Source organism: Alosa sapidissima, chromosome 7, assembly GCF_018492685.1.
Source record: "Alosa sapidissima isolate fAloSap1 chromosome 7, fAloSap1.pri, whole genome shotgun sequence".
Taxonomy (NCBI): domain Eukaryota; kingdom Metazoa; phylum Chordata; class Actinopteri; order Clupeiformes; family Clupeidae; genus Alosa; species Alosa sapidissima.
In genome coordinates, this window is record NC_055963.1 from 21,874,109 (window position 1) to 21,889,963 (window position 15,855).

The 15,855-nt window shown below is 42.0% G+C and overlaps 1 protein-coding gene across 1 annotated transcript; it reads left to right on the plus strand.

The window, feature by feature from the left end:
• The first annotated feature begins 11 nt into the window (after window positions 1–11).
• elapor1 (endosome-lysosome associated apoptosis and autophagy regulator 1) lies at window positions 12–15,852 on the plus strand. The gene is made up of 22 exons (XM_042099168.1): window positions 12–479; window positions 3,137–3,257; window positions 3,829–4,009; window positions 4,303–4,450; window positions 4,744–4,824; window positions 5,107–5,212; window positions 5,970–6,119; window positions 6,514–6,602; window positions 7,080–7,257; window positions 7,955–8,083; window positions 8,216–8,306; window positions 8,750–8,855; window positions 9,039–9,176; window positions 9,404–9,670; window positions 10,068–10,244; window positions 10,444–10,594; window positions 11,162–11,255; window positions 11,404–11,505; window positions 11,653–11,779; window positions 12,004–12,182; window positions 14,468–14,636; window positions 14,982–15,852. The coding sequence occupies exons 1-22, from the start codon at window positions 360–362 to the stop codon at window positions 15,048–15,050; spliced, it is 2,973 nt and encodes a 990-aa protein (XP_041955102.1). The 5' UTR covers window positions 12–359; the 3' UTR covers window positions 15,051–15,852.
• Window positions 15,853–15,855: the final 3 nt, after the last annotated feature.

The following is a 15,855-nucleotide window of genomic DNA, read 5'->3' on the forward strand; positions in this document are numbered from 1 at the left end:
AAATGGCAGGTTGTGCAGTTTGGTAGCCTACATTTATTTAAACGAAATACAAAATATATAGCCATAACTTGTCAATAGCCTAGGCTATAGCTTTGCGCCTGCTCATGATGCGCTATTTGTTTAGCTACTGTCCAAATGTCTAACGTTATTCACAACCAATGAGAGAGCTTCAGCCAATTACGCGCTCAACGCAAACCGGCGAGGCAACAGATCTACAAGACTGTATCAGCCTGGTTTGCCAGTCAGTGAGACAAGTTCACAACTACACACTGGCTGCCATTTGAGGAAACATATGGACCATAGCTAGCGTATTGTTTATATGTTTAATAAGACAGTGTTTGTGTACGTTTTAATAAGCAATGTACTACCTGCTGCGACCTCTGCTTGGGTTGACACATGTCAGATGTGTTGTGTATCCACTTCTGGCAATACTTTTGGCATTTCAGATCGAGTCGAAAGATTTACCCATGTGTAAAGAGGTACGTTCTCAAGTCTTTTCTAGCTTTGTTTTGACGCAATTGCAGCCGATATTAATGAATGATGCTGTAGCCTATGTGAATGAAGTGATAGCCTACCCTTTTGTCGCCAAAACATTCAGACGAGATACTCATTCAGCCCGCAACATAGTTCCATAATGCATGAAGTAGTATATTGATCAGCAGTTTGTTGCTGAGGCATAGCATTATTCACATTGACATAAATACAGTCCTGTGTGCCAGTGTGGGTCACTTTCCATTTCACTTTTTGTATGATTGATTTTCATAACGCACAAAAGTCTGGTCTGCTCGACATTTCATCATTTATACATTTACAGTTAGAATGCACAATGGAGTACATATAGTAGTGTTGCAGGGCTTCATGTCCTGCTCTATTATAGAAATAATTGTCTATAACACCTGCAGTGTGTCTATAATTAAATTAGTATTAGTAGTATTCTCTCACGTTGGCTACACACAAAAACAAGAAATACAATGCATAGTGGTTCATTTATCAAGAGCTATAAAACACACCAGTCGTCTTCCCACACAAGGTGTGTGTGAACAGTCCATATGTTTCATCATTAGCCTTCCCTGGTTTGTGTTCAGGTGATGTGGCAGATGGTACGACTGGCTAGCATACATTTATTAATCAACAACTCTTGTGTACAGCCTGGCTTGTGATTTGAGCGCTTTGGGTTGCACTCTGTGCATGTTAAATGCGCTATAAAAATAAAACTGACTTGACTTACCATGACTTTAAAGCAGTGTACATGCTGAGATATAGGTTTGAGTCAAGTGTTTGGCTTGTACCACAATGGAAGACAACTAATCCCAAAACTAGTGTTTTGTGAATTCTGTACGTAGTAATGATTAAGATATTAATGTGAATGTTCCCAAAGGGATGTCAAAAATGTCTACTTTTCCAGAAACCTAATCTAAGATAATACATTTATTGAACAAGAGTGGCTCTTAAACAATGTGTGGCAAGCATTTACACCACTGACCAATTAGAGGAGCCATGGAACAGCATAAGTACTGCAAGTGTAAACTTTCACAGTTTAGCAGTGGACAGTAATTTCTGATGTTATTTCAGTGATTTATTGCACCTTACAACTGTTGTTTTCACGAGAGAGCCAACTACCAGTTTAGGAAGTCCAGTACAATGCCCTATGAGCAGGAGGTAGTGAAAGCAGTGCCCAGTTTCTGGGTTATCTCACTATATGGCCTACTTTTAATTTTTTGGTATTTACATAACTGCCATGGGGGTAGATCCATCAGGACCGTTTTAGTATTATCAAGATTTCATTTGTACTTTTCAACAGGTGGCAACCTGTAACTGAGCAGGGCATTGCCATCTCAGAATATACATTAACCTTTCTTTAAAAAAAAAAAAAAAAATCAGCCTTTTTTTTAATGTAAATTTCAGCAGCCTCCTTTCAACAGAAGAGGCCATTGCTCGAGAGTATATTTATATCCAGAAAAAAAATGTAGTCCTTATTTTTCTTCCATTGAATATGCTGTGACATATGTCTCTGGCATTATGTGTACTAGGTCCAGCTTTAGTTGAAGGTTAGAGTTCTTTCAGGTAAATGAAGAGAGGGAAGGGGACAGTGTGTGTGTGTCCGAGGGTGTGCAAAAGCAGGCCACCGAGGCCAGAGGAAAGATAGTGTGTCATCATGTTCTGTTGCCATGGTGATGATCATGTTATTAATATGGAGATGTGGGTTATTGTACAAGGTAGTGTTGTGGAGCATATGGCAGTTATCGCACACACACACACGCACAACTAATGTAGCAGCACTAACAAATACCAGTCTCTGTGTGTTGTTCTTCCTGTTAACTATTAATCCTCTTGTTCTAACTGTGTGGGGGTCAAATTGACTCTGCTAAGTGCTTGTGCTTACACTACAGGTGGCATTCAGACCCACTTTGTGTCAAAAATAAGCACACACTCAGCCAGCACACAATGCTTTTCCATTTCCATTCAATGTTCGCTGGCAAAGTGATGTGTGTTTTCGGGGATTTGTCAGTAGTTTATTAGGCTCTTTAGATTATCAGGGGGAAAAAAAACAGATTAACAAACAGATTGTTTATTGCATGGTTTTACCTGCAATGTTTTGGTGTTTACTTGCACCACACTCACCTGATATGTAAATAACCTTAGGAAAACGAATCCTCTGTTAGGACAGGAGTCACCAGACATCCTTGATGGAGGTGATTAAGATAAAGGTGGGGCAGTCTCCGCGCAAATATTTATCTACCCCACCATTGGAACAGAAGGACCGTTTCACTTCAAGGGAAATTTTATGTCATGCATTACGTTTTCTGATAGCTCTGCCTGGTTATCAGTGGTAGCAAATTTCAGTTCTTTACAAAGTCAATAAAAATGGTCTTTGATTTCATAATATCGCCGATGTAAGAGCACTAAGACTTTGGGCTTTGTAAAGTTCCCTGAGACAATCTTAGTTGTTGATGGAGCCATACAGTATACAGTAAATAAAATACATTTTAATTTAATTAAGTTGAAACTATGGTTGCATCCTGGCTGTGGTTGCACAGCAAGGCCTCACTGAGGGCAAACTTAAAGAAACCTGAAACTGTTTACTTTTGTCAACATCTCCTCGGCGTTATATTTCTGTTTTTTTTCTTTCCCTCAGTCGGATTACCATTATGAATACACAGAGTGTGATGTGCTGGGGTCTCGCTGGAGGGTAGGAGTGCCCAACAAACCTAACACCTGCACTAACCTCCCAGACCCTGTCAAAGGCACCCAGTGCAGTGAGTATCTACCCAACCAGTGACCTCGTCTCATAGGAATGCATACTAATGACATGCTTGCTGCAATCTTTTAGGCATCTGATACATATTCCTGACAAGACGTTATTGATGCCCAGCCTACCATACAGTAAAGTGTTCTAGTATATCTACTGTTGATGTTATCAGTACTTTGAGTGCCAGACTACTTCATATACAGGAATACCTTTAGTGCACAGTATTGCTGAGCTTTATGTTAAGTGAGCATTTACATTTATTTAAATAGCAGATGCTTTCATCCAAAGTGACTTACATATGTCAATTATATCACAAGGGCAATTCTCCCTAGAGCAACTCCGGGTTAAGTGCCTTGCTCAAGGGCACCACGGTGGAAGCCAGGAATTGAACCAACAACTTCACAAGCTACTGCATGCTAGTCCTTAGCCCGTTAGAATACCATTAATGCACAGTATTGAAGACCTTTAAGTTTAAGTTTTTTTTTTTTTTATTTCAGGCATAGTTGCTATGTATTATATTACAGGTATATATTCTATACATTGATACATACTACTGCTGACTGTCTTTGTTTCCCCAGCATTCTCCTGCAACACGGGGGAGTTTCTGGACATGAAGACACAGGAGTGCCAGAAGTGTGCAGCAGGGACCTACTCTCTGGGGACGGGCGTGGCCTTTGATGAGTGGGATAGCATGCCCCCAGGGTTTGTCACCCATGGCATCAACATGGATGCTGGGGACGCCTACATGAACTGCTCAAAGTGAGCGTCTTTGTAACCTTTGTTGTGTTTGACTGCACATTATGTTTATGTGTTCCAGATTATAATTTCAATTAGAAATTAGATTAGATGTTCATTGAAGTGTTAGACTGTCATGTTCTTTCAAGATACAGCCACAAACTGTTGTGTACCGCAGACTGTGTTTGTCTCCAGTCCACTCCATTGCAAACCATTGTTTAATTTACCTATTTCTATCTGACTGCCTCTGTCTATTTTATGTTGTATTATGAAATAGCCTAAATGAGTGGCTATGCTTTTGACATTCACTTGTGCAGTTCCACCTGGACACCAAAAGGGGACTTCATTGCCTCAAACACAGACGAGTGCACATCCACTCTGTCCTACGCCGTCAGTCTTAAGAAGCCTGGATCTGTGACCTTCCAGTACCTCTACCCAGACAACAGCATCTTCTTTGAGTTTTATGTATGTTTCATGCCAACACCATTCAGAGATACACTGTAGTGCTTTTCCATTTGTTTTCCGGAGGCACAGGTAATATATGCAGCACATTTTTCGCTCGGCTTGGTCCAGAGTGCTGATGCAGGTAATCATTAACTTGTGTAGCAAGTTGGAGCAGGGAGCGTAATGTGTTTAGATGGCATTGTATTATGTTATGGTGTCTTGTGATGCAGTGTTATGACATTTAAAAGATATCTGATTATATGTGGGATTAAAATGGCTCTGACTAATACAATGTATGTGTGATTACTATATAGGTTCAGAATGACCAGTGTCAGTCCTCTGTGGAACAAAGCCGCTGGATGAAGACCACAGAGAATGACTGGGACTCCCACTATGTGAGGACAGCACTTGACGTGTGTGTGTGTGTTTGTGTGTTTGTGCATGTCAGTGGTGTATGTGTTTGTAGTCTTGTGTGTGTGCCATGCATGTAAAGTCACACTCAGGACTCAGGATTCACCTGCCACAGAGAGAAAGTGTCTGTCTGTTTCTGTCTGTCTGTCTGTCTGTCTGTGTGTGTCTGTGTGAGAGAGAGTCTGTGTTTGTGTGTGTGTAAATGACACCTCGTTGTGGCCTGCCTACACACTGATGTCCTCCGTGCTGTGTTATTGTGTCCTCAGGTACAGCTGAGTCGTGGAAATAATGTGCTGTACTGGAGAACCACTGGCTTCTCCCTCAACGCCAACTCTGTCAAACCCATCCTGTTGCGCAACATCGCCATCTCAGGTCGCCACCACCGCCACCTGCTTCACAAAAACTATTACTATTAAGTGATGTTATTTACATGTGTCCACTAGACAGATGTTTTATCCTCAGTGATGTAAAATACGGCAAAAAACATAAATCTAGCATAACCCAAGCACCATAGTTTGTCAGTTCACCTACAGACACAGATCAATTGAGCCAATAGCTGCTTTCAGACCTAGGTGTAATTCCGCATGTTCTGCGGATGTCAAGCGATTGGGGCATATATCTGAACAACATAACCGGCCATTTGGAATTTCTAACTTAGCCGGCTGTTATACTACTGCCCTCCTAGTATTTCCGACGGACATTATGTAAATGAGCTTGTGTCTGAACAAAGCAAAGAACATGCATTCTGTGAGATTCTGTTCATGTTCGTGTTCAACCACGTTCAACCTGTTCAACCACATGGAGATTCTTTTAATGTGCATCGGTGTCGTTCACACATGACTGCATAATGTTAGCATCATATCTGAATCACCCGAAGGGTCAGACCTCCGTTTGACAAAGATCCGCATATACTGAGGACGACGTGTCTGAAAACAGCTATTTACTGTAGATTCTTCCAAAATTGCATTCTGGACATAATTTTTTCTGTTGGTATGGCAGTCACGGGATGAATAGCTGGAAATGTTTTCTGTGGTATCTTTGGTTATACTAGATTTGAAGTGTTGCCTATAGCATCTATGTCTGTTGGCTGTGATCTTAATCAGTGAGTTTGCCTCCCTTGCCCCTACAGGTGTGGCCTACACATCCGAGTGCTTTCCCTGTAAGGCGGGCACCTACAGCACTGAGCCAGGTGGGTCCCGATGTGCCCCCTGCCCAGTCAACTCTTACTCGCGCAAAGGGGCCACTGCCTGCCAGGAGTGTGAGAAGGAGAAATATGCGGGTATGTGATGTAATATGTCGGTACAAACACTCATTTTTAAATCAAATGATTTAGCTTTGATGTGCTTTGATTAGCTTTGTCACCATCCATAGAAGGCTTCCATCTAATGCAATTATTCAGTTTACTGACTCTCAGCTGACAATTACTGACTGAAATAGAGATCTACCGGTACTTGAAAAATGGTGGGAATTTCCTTTAATTAATTTACGTTGCCACTGAAGAGTTGTGGTGATAAATGTAGACCTTGACATTTTTCCATTTCGCCAGGGCATCCATTGTATAGCTTCCTTAATGTGGGCTGGTACGGATGCAGTATGCTATCAGTGGATCTTAATGTCTTTGAGATTTTCCTAAATCCCTCAGGGCTTTTCCCCTCGCTCTGTGTGTCCCTCAGGTATAGGCTCTGGAGAATGCCTCACCAGACCACCATGTAAAGAGGGTGACTACTTCTACACACATACACCCTGTGACTCCAACAGGACGGTACTACAACAAGTCTTGTTTTGCATTTTATGTTTAGTTCTCTGCTGCTGAAGCTGTGAGATATATGGAACATTACTATTTCATTCACTCTTAATGTTTAATCTTTAACTTTTTTATGACCCCGTTTGTTTTTAAAATGTGACTTGGGGTGATCCGATCACAAGTGGTCAGTTCTAAATACAAGTGTAAACATTCACCAAGATGAATTGTGATCTGATCACTCAAACCGCTTGCCTAGGTGGTCTGAAACACATTTGACCACATACTTTTGTAGTGTAAACGCTAATGTGTTCTGATGTGTCCAGTGACGGCTGTACACCTTGAATACATGAGAAAACCTTAATGTCTCTCAGCTGACCACTTTGATTGGATCACCCAAGATGCATTCTAAAAACAATCGTTAACAGGCCCTATGCTATATTAGTGCATTGCTTTTGTGTAGTTCGTATAGTAGACCATGTCCTGCTGTGGTTTCAGACCCAGCTGATGTACAAGTGGATCGAGCCCAAGATCTGCAGTGAGACGGCCGACGGGGCAGTGCAGCTCCCTGCCTCGGGGCAGATGATGACCTGCCCGCCCTGCAACCCCGGCTTCTTCATGAACAACGCCTCTACCTGCCAACCTTGCCCACATGGCTTCTACTCCAACGGCTCAGGTACAGACACGACTCCAGAAAGAGGAGATCGTGTTCACATTCAGCTGCCAGGAAACCTCCTCATTCTCTGGGACTTCACTTTGTCCTATTATTGTATTTGTGAGTAAATGAATGCCAGAGACGGAGGCGTTTTGTGCACATTACTTCATTGTTTTTTTCCTCGTTTTACATTCCTCACACTTGTCAGTAATCCTCTCCAGGTCAGATAACAGCTCTCTCCAGAATGAGAGAGCTGTTATCAATTCAATTTCAATTTCTCTGAGATGGAAACAGCTGTTTTGTCTAGGATTTCAGCTGTGGGTTACCTGAATATAGCAAAAGGTGACCGTGAAAGGTAGCGATACAACAGTGACACAGCTGACTGGTAGGATATTAGGTGATGGAGCACAAAAACACAGTGTGATGACGGTGACCGATGAGGTTGAGAAATGCAAAACAATGGAATAGAAGTAGTAGGCCCAAATGAATGTGGTTTCCCTCTGCAGACAGATATCAGTCAGTGCATAGATATCTTCTTATTATGCACATGAGTGGTTTGATAACCAGCAGTCTGCTTCACTTTTGACGCACTCTTTTTCTTTCTCTCTCTCTCTCTCTCTGTATGTGTGTGTGTGTGTGTGTGTGTGTGTGTGTGTGTATGTGTATTTATATTTGTGTACCTGTGTACTTATGTAAATGGATGTGTGTGTGTGTGTAGTTTGCTCAGAGTGTTCTGCAGGGACGGAGCCGGTGGTGGGGTTTGAGTATAAGTGGTGGAACCGGATGCCCAGTAACATGAAGAGTTCCGTCTACAGCAACGAATACAGTGACTCCGAGAGAACCACAGGTAACAGGGTCAACCAGCCTGAGCAACACATGGCTTCAGATGAGTTGGTTACATATTTTCTCTAGAAATCTTTTTTTTATGTTATTTGTGTGCATTGAATAGGTTTGTAAAAGTGACTGTGTGTTTTGACAGCATGGGAGGTGGCGGGGGAGTATGTGTACACCACACCAGGAGACATGGACACAGGCTTTATGTTGCTCACTCTCACTGTCCCGGGGTACAGGTGAGCTGTACATTTTGATTATAAAGACAACTTCAATAAGATAGGCTGGATAGTGACACAGTATGCCATAGTCCCCACACTACATGATGCCGTATTTACAGTCTGATATTATATTGTTGACCAATACAAAATAAGTATAACACTTTTCATACCTGTTTTAAAAATGTTACAGCCAAAACTGTTTGTAGTACTTTGAATGTATGAGCCGTAAGCTAGTGATATATTTACTGTAGATTAATGAAGTGAAGAAGATAGACAGTTATAGCCCTTTCCAACATATGATGTATGATATAGCCTAATGCTACACTTACTGTCTGAACTTATTGTCTGATATAGTTATAAGATTAATATAGATTTTCATTTAATTATCTCTTGAAGTAATCAATATTATGGTTGTTTTTATATAGTTATGGAATCTTTAAATCTTTGGTGATTTTTGCTAGGTTGCCTCATACTGTCACCACAGATGAGATGAACACAGAGCTGTCCAAGATCACCTTTGTGTTTGAGACCAAGTGTACCGATAACTGCGTTCTCTACTTCATGGCGGTGGGCAATGAATCTTTTTTTTTTTTTAAATTGACATGTTTTATTAGCCTACGTTATTATTATTATTGTCATTATGCTTTATGGGGATGTTTTGCTTCACAGTGGTTCACGGCCGTTTCTATTTTTGGTATTTATGGAGACGCATTTTTATTTCTCATGTTGACATGTTCTGTTCTCTCGCAGGGTGTGAGTGAAAGGAACAACTTTGTGGTAGAGCGCTGGAGGGGGACTAACGGGAAGCAATCCTACTCTTACATCATCAAGAGCAACAGCACCGTCAGCTTCTCCTGGGGGTTCCAGCGCACCGCAGGGCCAACCACAGTAAGATTACACCCACACCTCATAATGCTTGCTAAACTTAACAGGAATACAACAGCAACACAATGGATAACTTCAACATATCTGTTATCAGAAAGAGTTACTCAACTAAGCATTCTGAACACAGTTATGTTAGAATTCTGTCTCTAGTTGTTTGTAAATGATTAGTAGCAAGGTTTAGGCAGTGTAGCCAGATATTTTTGCACACATCTTTCTTTTCCTTGTTGCAGGAAAAGCTGTATAGTGCCGACTTTGCCAAGATCTACGTTGTCCGCATCACCAATGTCATCGGTGGTGTGGCGTCCAAGTGTCGCCACTGTGCCCTGGGGATGTTGCAGGGTGCGGAGTCCACCTGTGTGCCCTGCCCAGCCAGCCACTACATGGTGGAGGGCAGCGGAGTGTGTAAGGCCTGTCCCGCCAACAGCATCATCCGCGCAGAGCACCAGGTTGGGCCAGAGGCCTGTGTCCGCTGTGGCCCCAACACACACAGCAACAAGGTGAGAGAGAATATAAAACCACACACACACACACTTTGGGACGATGTTCCAGGGAAGAATCTTGTGCTGGTAGGGTTTCCTTCCTACGACAAGTTAAGAGAGTCAGATAGACACACACAAAGTGAACTCCCATGTACTCACACAGAGCACGGTAATGGAGAAAACAATGCATCCACAGCTAAAAATAATGGGTTGTGTTGACCAATGACAATCGTGACAAATCGCCTTAATAGCAACACAAAAGTAGTTTCATACATGTCACCATAATGATGAGATCTGTCCTCCACTAGTTTTATATCATCTAAGATATTGTATGATATACATATGTGTGCACACACACACACACAAATACAAATCTAGCAGTGTAACTGTGGAAGGTCTTCCTCCGTGTCCCCAGGCCCACTCTGCCTGTCTGAGTGACTGTAGGCTGGCTGTGAAGCAGAGGGACGGAGAGACCCTCCACTATGACTTCTCTCCCCTGTCCAACGTTACCGCTGCCCAAAGCAGTCCACGCTTCACCACCAAGGGCCTCAAGTTCTTCCAGCAGTTCAGCATCGGGCTGTGTGGAGAAGAGGTATTCAGTCATTCTCTCTCTCTCTCTATCTATCTGTCTGTCTGTATACCTTCATCCAATCATCAGTTCCAAAAGGAAGGTAATATGAAGGCTGATAAATGCTCTCTATGTGTGAGATATGTGGTATTAGATGCTTGCTAACTGATTCAGTATGGATTGCAGTGCAGTGGTCACTTGTCATTTTTTTCTGGTCCTTTAGGGCAGAGCGATGGCCACATGTGTGGACAACATCACAGAGAGCAGGAAGGAATTGAGTGGTTACGTGTGCCAGTCCACCATCGTCCCCACGGATGTAAGGGGGCAGACAGTGGTGTCATCCCAGCCCTTCAGCATAGGAGACACCCTCATAGGTAAGATTGCAAGAAATGCAGATTCATTTATTGTCCAGGTGGGTGACAAAATATTGTTGTCGACAGATGTTTCGGCGCCGTAGGCTGTCATAGTCCTGTGAATGTTGTTGAATAGAATGTCTCCCAGTTTCAACAACATCTCACCGCAAAATGAAAGTAAACAGCAACAGATGTGATCATGGCATCAGACAACAGAATGGAGACCTCCAGAATATGTTTTATTTCAATGTTTATGAACCTGACAAGCTCTGTAACACCCTATAGCATGCATCTCTTTTACGTCATATTTTGTCAAGTGCCATTTGCCGTCTGGACTATAATTTGGCCTTATCCCTGACATTTGGCATAGGAGACACCCACGTAGATGAGATCCGTAGCCATCCTCTTCCTGAGTGCCTTTCAGCTGTTACAGTCCCAGACTGTACGAAAACATCAATAGAAATTCAGTCTAAAACTAGGCTCAATCCATGTATAGGAAACGAGTCGATTGTGTTCTGTAGATGTCATTGCAGAGACATTATCGTTTGGGATTTTGTGGTTTATCTGCAATTGACCTTTTGATTTCAGGGATCACCACCAAATCAACTTTTGATCAAATAACCTCCCCTGAGGGTAACTTTCCTACAGATTCCACCTTACCTGATGTCATATTTTACTACAGGTATGTCTCATTGTAGTGACACTGCTATGTCAATATCATAACTTTGACATTATCAGGAATTAATATTGTTTGCTAAAGAAGAAAGGACCATCCCAAATGATAAACAATGAAATACACATCATATTTCTTGTCTAAATAATGCTCTTAGGGGAAGTGAAACAACGCAAGCTTGTAAAAAAGGAAGGTCAACAACCATCAGACTGCGATGCAATCCCTCTGTTAGAGGAAATGACCTAATTTCTCTTCCGAGGTAACACATAGGCTAGTATTACATTTATAGACTGCATCAAAAAACATTGGTAACATGAGGAAGAATGTATGCCATTTGGACTATAGTAATGAAGTTTTGCCATTGTTTGTCTATGTGTGGTCTATATATGTGTGTGTGTGTGTGTAGTAAATGTCCTGAGGGCACCTGTGATGGCTGCTCCTTCCATCTGCTGTGGCTCTCCAGGCACGCCTGTCCTCTTTGCTCAGAGAGACACTACAAAAAGATTGAGAGTGCCTGCATCCAGGGCATCATGGTGAGTCACAAGTGTGTGTATGAGTGAGAGAGAGAAAATCCAGGACTGCATTATGGTGGGTCAAAGAGAGAGAGTGTGTGAGAGACTGCATCCAGGACTGCATTATGGTGGGTCAGAGAGAGTGTGTGTGCCTGGATTCCTGTACAGTATGTGTGTTTTGGTTGTCATGTGTGTGTGAGTACCTGCTCAAATCCAGGTGTGTCTGTCCATTGGTGTGTGTCCAGAGGACTACATACGTGTGGCAGCAGCCTCTGCACTGCTTTGGCGGGGTGACACTGCCCCCCCAGATGGTGAGTGCGTGTGTGACATTGGACTTCTGGCTGAAGTTTGGGGTGTCCATTGGGAGCGTCGCCGCCCTACTGCTCATCAGCCTCAGCTGCTACTTCTGGAAGAAGACACGCAAGTGAGTGACCTACTTTGACCTCTGACGTCACTGCTTGGGAGAGAATGTACCACGCTGGCTGCAGTATGCAAATGTCTAATAGATTTCTTGTTTTATAACTAGTCTGACAAATTGTGCTTATGCATACTCACCATCACGAGTCAGGCCCGCACGGGGATTCGAACCCCGGAATCCCCTGTACCACCCTCAGATATGAATGAACCAAAATGCAGAGGAGTCAGATTCAGAGTTCTCTTTAATGAGTCACAAAAACAGGCAGGCAAACAGACTTTCTTGCAGATTGTTGCAAAGTATCACAGGTATAGGCAATGACCATCAAGGCAAAAAAAAGAGGGCAGTAGACAGTCCACTAAAACAGGCCAGCCAAAAATTCAAAGTAAAAAAACTAGGGCTGTCAAAATAACTGATTAATTAATGAGAAAAAAAAAAAAACAGATTAATCAATTCCATATGACCTTTGACCCAGAGCCGTTGTGGTCAGTAACCATTAGACTGTAAAATGAAGGAGAGAGAAGAAAATGTGCTGCCTAGATCATTGATTGGAACATTTACTATGGTGTTGATAAAAATAAAGTGTTGATTAAAATAAAGTCCTCTGCAATGTCTGCAGTAAGGAATTTGCATATCACCGGAGTTCATCAACTCTAAAGTCGCACATCAATGCAAAGAAATTGTGTTGACATTGAGGGGAGTGTTCATTTATTTTCATTGTGTCCCCTAGGACCTAGGTTATATCTGTGGCCTGAAATACCTTGTATGTGAAAAACAACTTCTTCCCAAAGCACTTTTGAATTTATTTCCTCAGCATATTAGGTCTAATCATAGATTATTATGGGAGTTATTAAAATAAGAGTTTTTGAACTGTAATGTCAATAATGCTGATTATTCAATGATTTATTTGAATTTAAATATTTAAAATATTTTCACAGCAAAAATTATATATGCGATTTTAGATTAATTAATCACAATAATTAATTAGATTTTTTTTTAAATCGATTGAAAGCCCTACAAAAAACACCTCAAAGAGGGAGAAATTGATAACCAAAAGTCTTTTCAAGAGTATTCAAAACAGGAGTACACTTACGATACAGGTGGCACACAGGAGAACTCAGCAAAGGCACTAACAAACACATGCTCCTTAAATACTCTGATTCATTAACAATCATTCAGGTGTAATCATTCAAACACATGAGCCGAGAAAATCAGGCAATTTCCGAAAATTACAAAGAAAAGGTGCAAATGAGGACATCTAGTGGCCTATATTGAATGCTCTATATTGAACTGTTGCATCTGCAGCATACTGACATTGACTGTGATAACAGGTTAAAGCTGCAGTTGGCAAGTCTGACAGATTGAGGGGACTTATGGTGCATTCAGAGCACCTCGGAATGACAAGGACCGCCCCCATGGCTACTTTGTTTTTTTTCCGACAGCAAGTGTTCATGTGCTTTGCCATAGGAATGTGTGACGAACACGGATGCCACACCAAAGGTTAAAACATACACTCACTAATCCTAAACAAACAACTGTATTTGCTTAAAATATAGTGTAAGATGCTTGTGAAAGAGAGATATGCAGCTTTCAAGTGAAAAAAATGGCAAATTCCCAAGTTCACATTAAAACTGTTGGACATGAAAGGCCACATGGACTACAAACGAACTACAACGTGACGACAAAAGTGATGACGAGCCCCTAACTGGGCAACTCTGTTAGCAAAATCTAGCCCCAGTTTCCGACCTCTGACTCACACATTAAGTGACGTGATTGACGCGGAATGATGATGTTTTCACTCGGAGAAAGGTTTTTCTGAAGCCCATGAACGCTATGTTTGCCAAAATGTTGAATGTTTACAACTCTCATCCCTCCCCAACTACCACCGAGCACCCTCTCATCGAGTTTGTGCTCGTCAGTGCGCACCAGACTGCACACCAGAATGCGCACCAGAATGTGATTGACAGTCAGATCTCACACAGCCCTGCTCTGATTGGACCAGAAGAACTGGGAGCTGTGGGTTTTTGCAAACCAAATAACAGGCTCTAGGTGGAGGTAGAAGTGCGTTTTTTTTTTTTTTAAACCGGCAGATTTATGTTCTGTCGGAGCACTCAATGTCGTGTCGGTCTCGTTGTGTCGGTCTGTCAATGTCGTTCTGTTTACATCTTTCATTCTCTTTCTATCTTTCTTTTGTCTCTCTCCTTGTCCCCTCTATCCTCTTTCTCTCTTTCTCTCTCTCTCTCTCATTCTCTCTCTCCCACCTACACTGTCCCCTCTTCTGTGTGCTCTGGCAGACTGGAGTATAAGTATTCTAAGCTGATGATGACGGCGGGAGAGAAGGAGTGTGAGCTCCCGGCGGCCGATAGCTGCGCCATCATGGAGGGCGAGGACGCTGAGGAGGATGAACTCATCTACCTCACCAAGAAGTCCTTCTTTGGGAAGATCAAGTCCTTCTCCAGAGAGGTAGGCTACAGTAATGCTTTCTCACCTCTGCCCCCTGTCTCAGAGCCACAACGTGCACCAGTTATATTTGCTCTTCTGGCATAGTTGTGTAAGGTCAGTGTGATAAGCACAAGATTCCTACCTGGGCCATCTACCTAGTTGTGTGTCTGTGTTCATGTGTGTCTGTGTCTGTGTGTGTCTGTAGCTGTGTCTGTGTGTGTGGATGTATGTGTGAGTGTGTGGGTGTGTGTAAGTGTGTACTCCATGGGTTTAATTCCCAGGTAGCAGCACACAGGTCTCCCTTATCCTACTTCGGCTAAAAGTGTTTACTTTATTAATAATTGTTGATGTTAATGTCCCCTGTAGAGGACATCTGATGGATTTGACTCGGTGCCGCTCAAGTCATCAGCAGGTCTGGAGATGGAGATGAGCTGAAGCTAAAGCTGGATACTTCTCCAGGACAGGGCCATCTTATGCAGCCACATGCATTTTGGAAATGTGCCTCTGGTGGCAGACAAATGCATAATGCGCCATCTAGTGGCCACACATTTTTATTACCCATTTCCTTTTCCAAACAGATTGTTTGATAACAACATTTATTTTTATATGATGGGGTTTACTGAATGTATCCTGGAAGGACGTGGTTCAAACATTGAATGCTGGCATTTGTCAATGTCTGTATATCATAAGAAATACAGGCCTTTCCTAAGGCACAGTAGGCTATGGATCATATCAGGTGTAGCCGATAGGTTGGGGTGTAGGCTACTGTAAATGCTGCATTTGACCATTAGCCATTCTTGATGTTTAATGTATGAAAGTTATAGTTATGTCAGTGCTTGGTAGTCCCAAAGGGTTATTGGATATGCCCGTCATTTAAATCAACCTGGAGTTTTTTTAACAATACATTTTGCAAATAAGCACAAAGCCCAAGCCTTTTGGATTTATTTTACTTCTAAATTGTTGAAAGGTTTACATTGTTAAAAAGTCAATATTAAGGGCTTATTTTAGAAATTTTTTTAATTGTTTTAATTTTTCTCAATTTGTGTTGTGTATTTTTCACTCGTATAGAACAGCAGTCTATGGTATTGAAGATCTGCAAAAGGAAATCTATGTTCAAAATTGTATTTATAACTTGTACTGTTTGGTGTTGTGTTTGCTTTACAATCTGTTTGTCTATTGACTATTGTCTATTGACAACACATTTAATAAATAATAAAGTATATAATTTGCTGTCCAATTG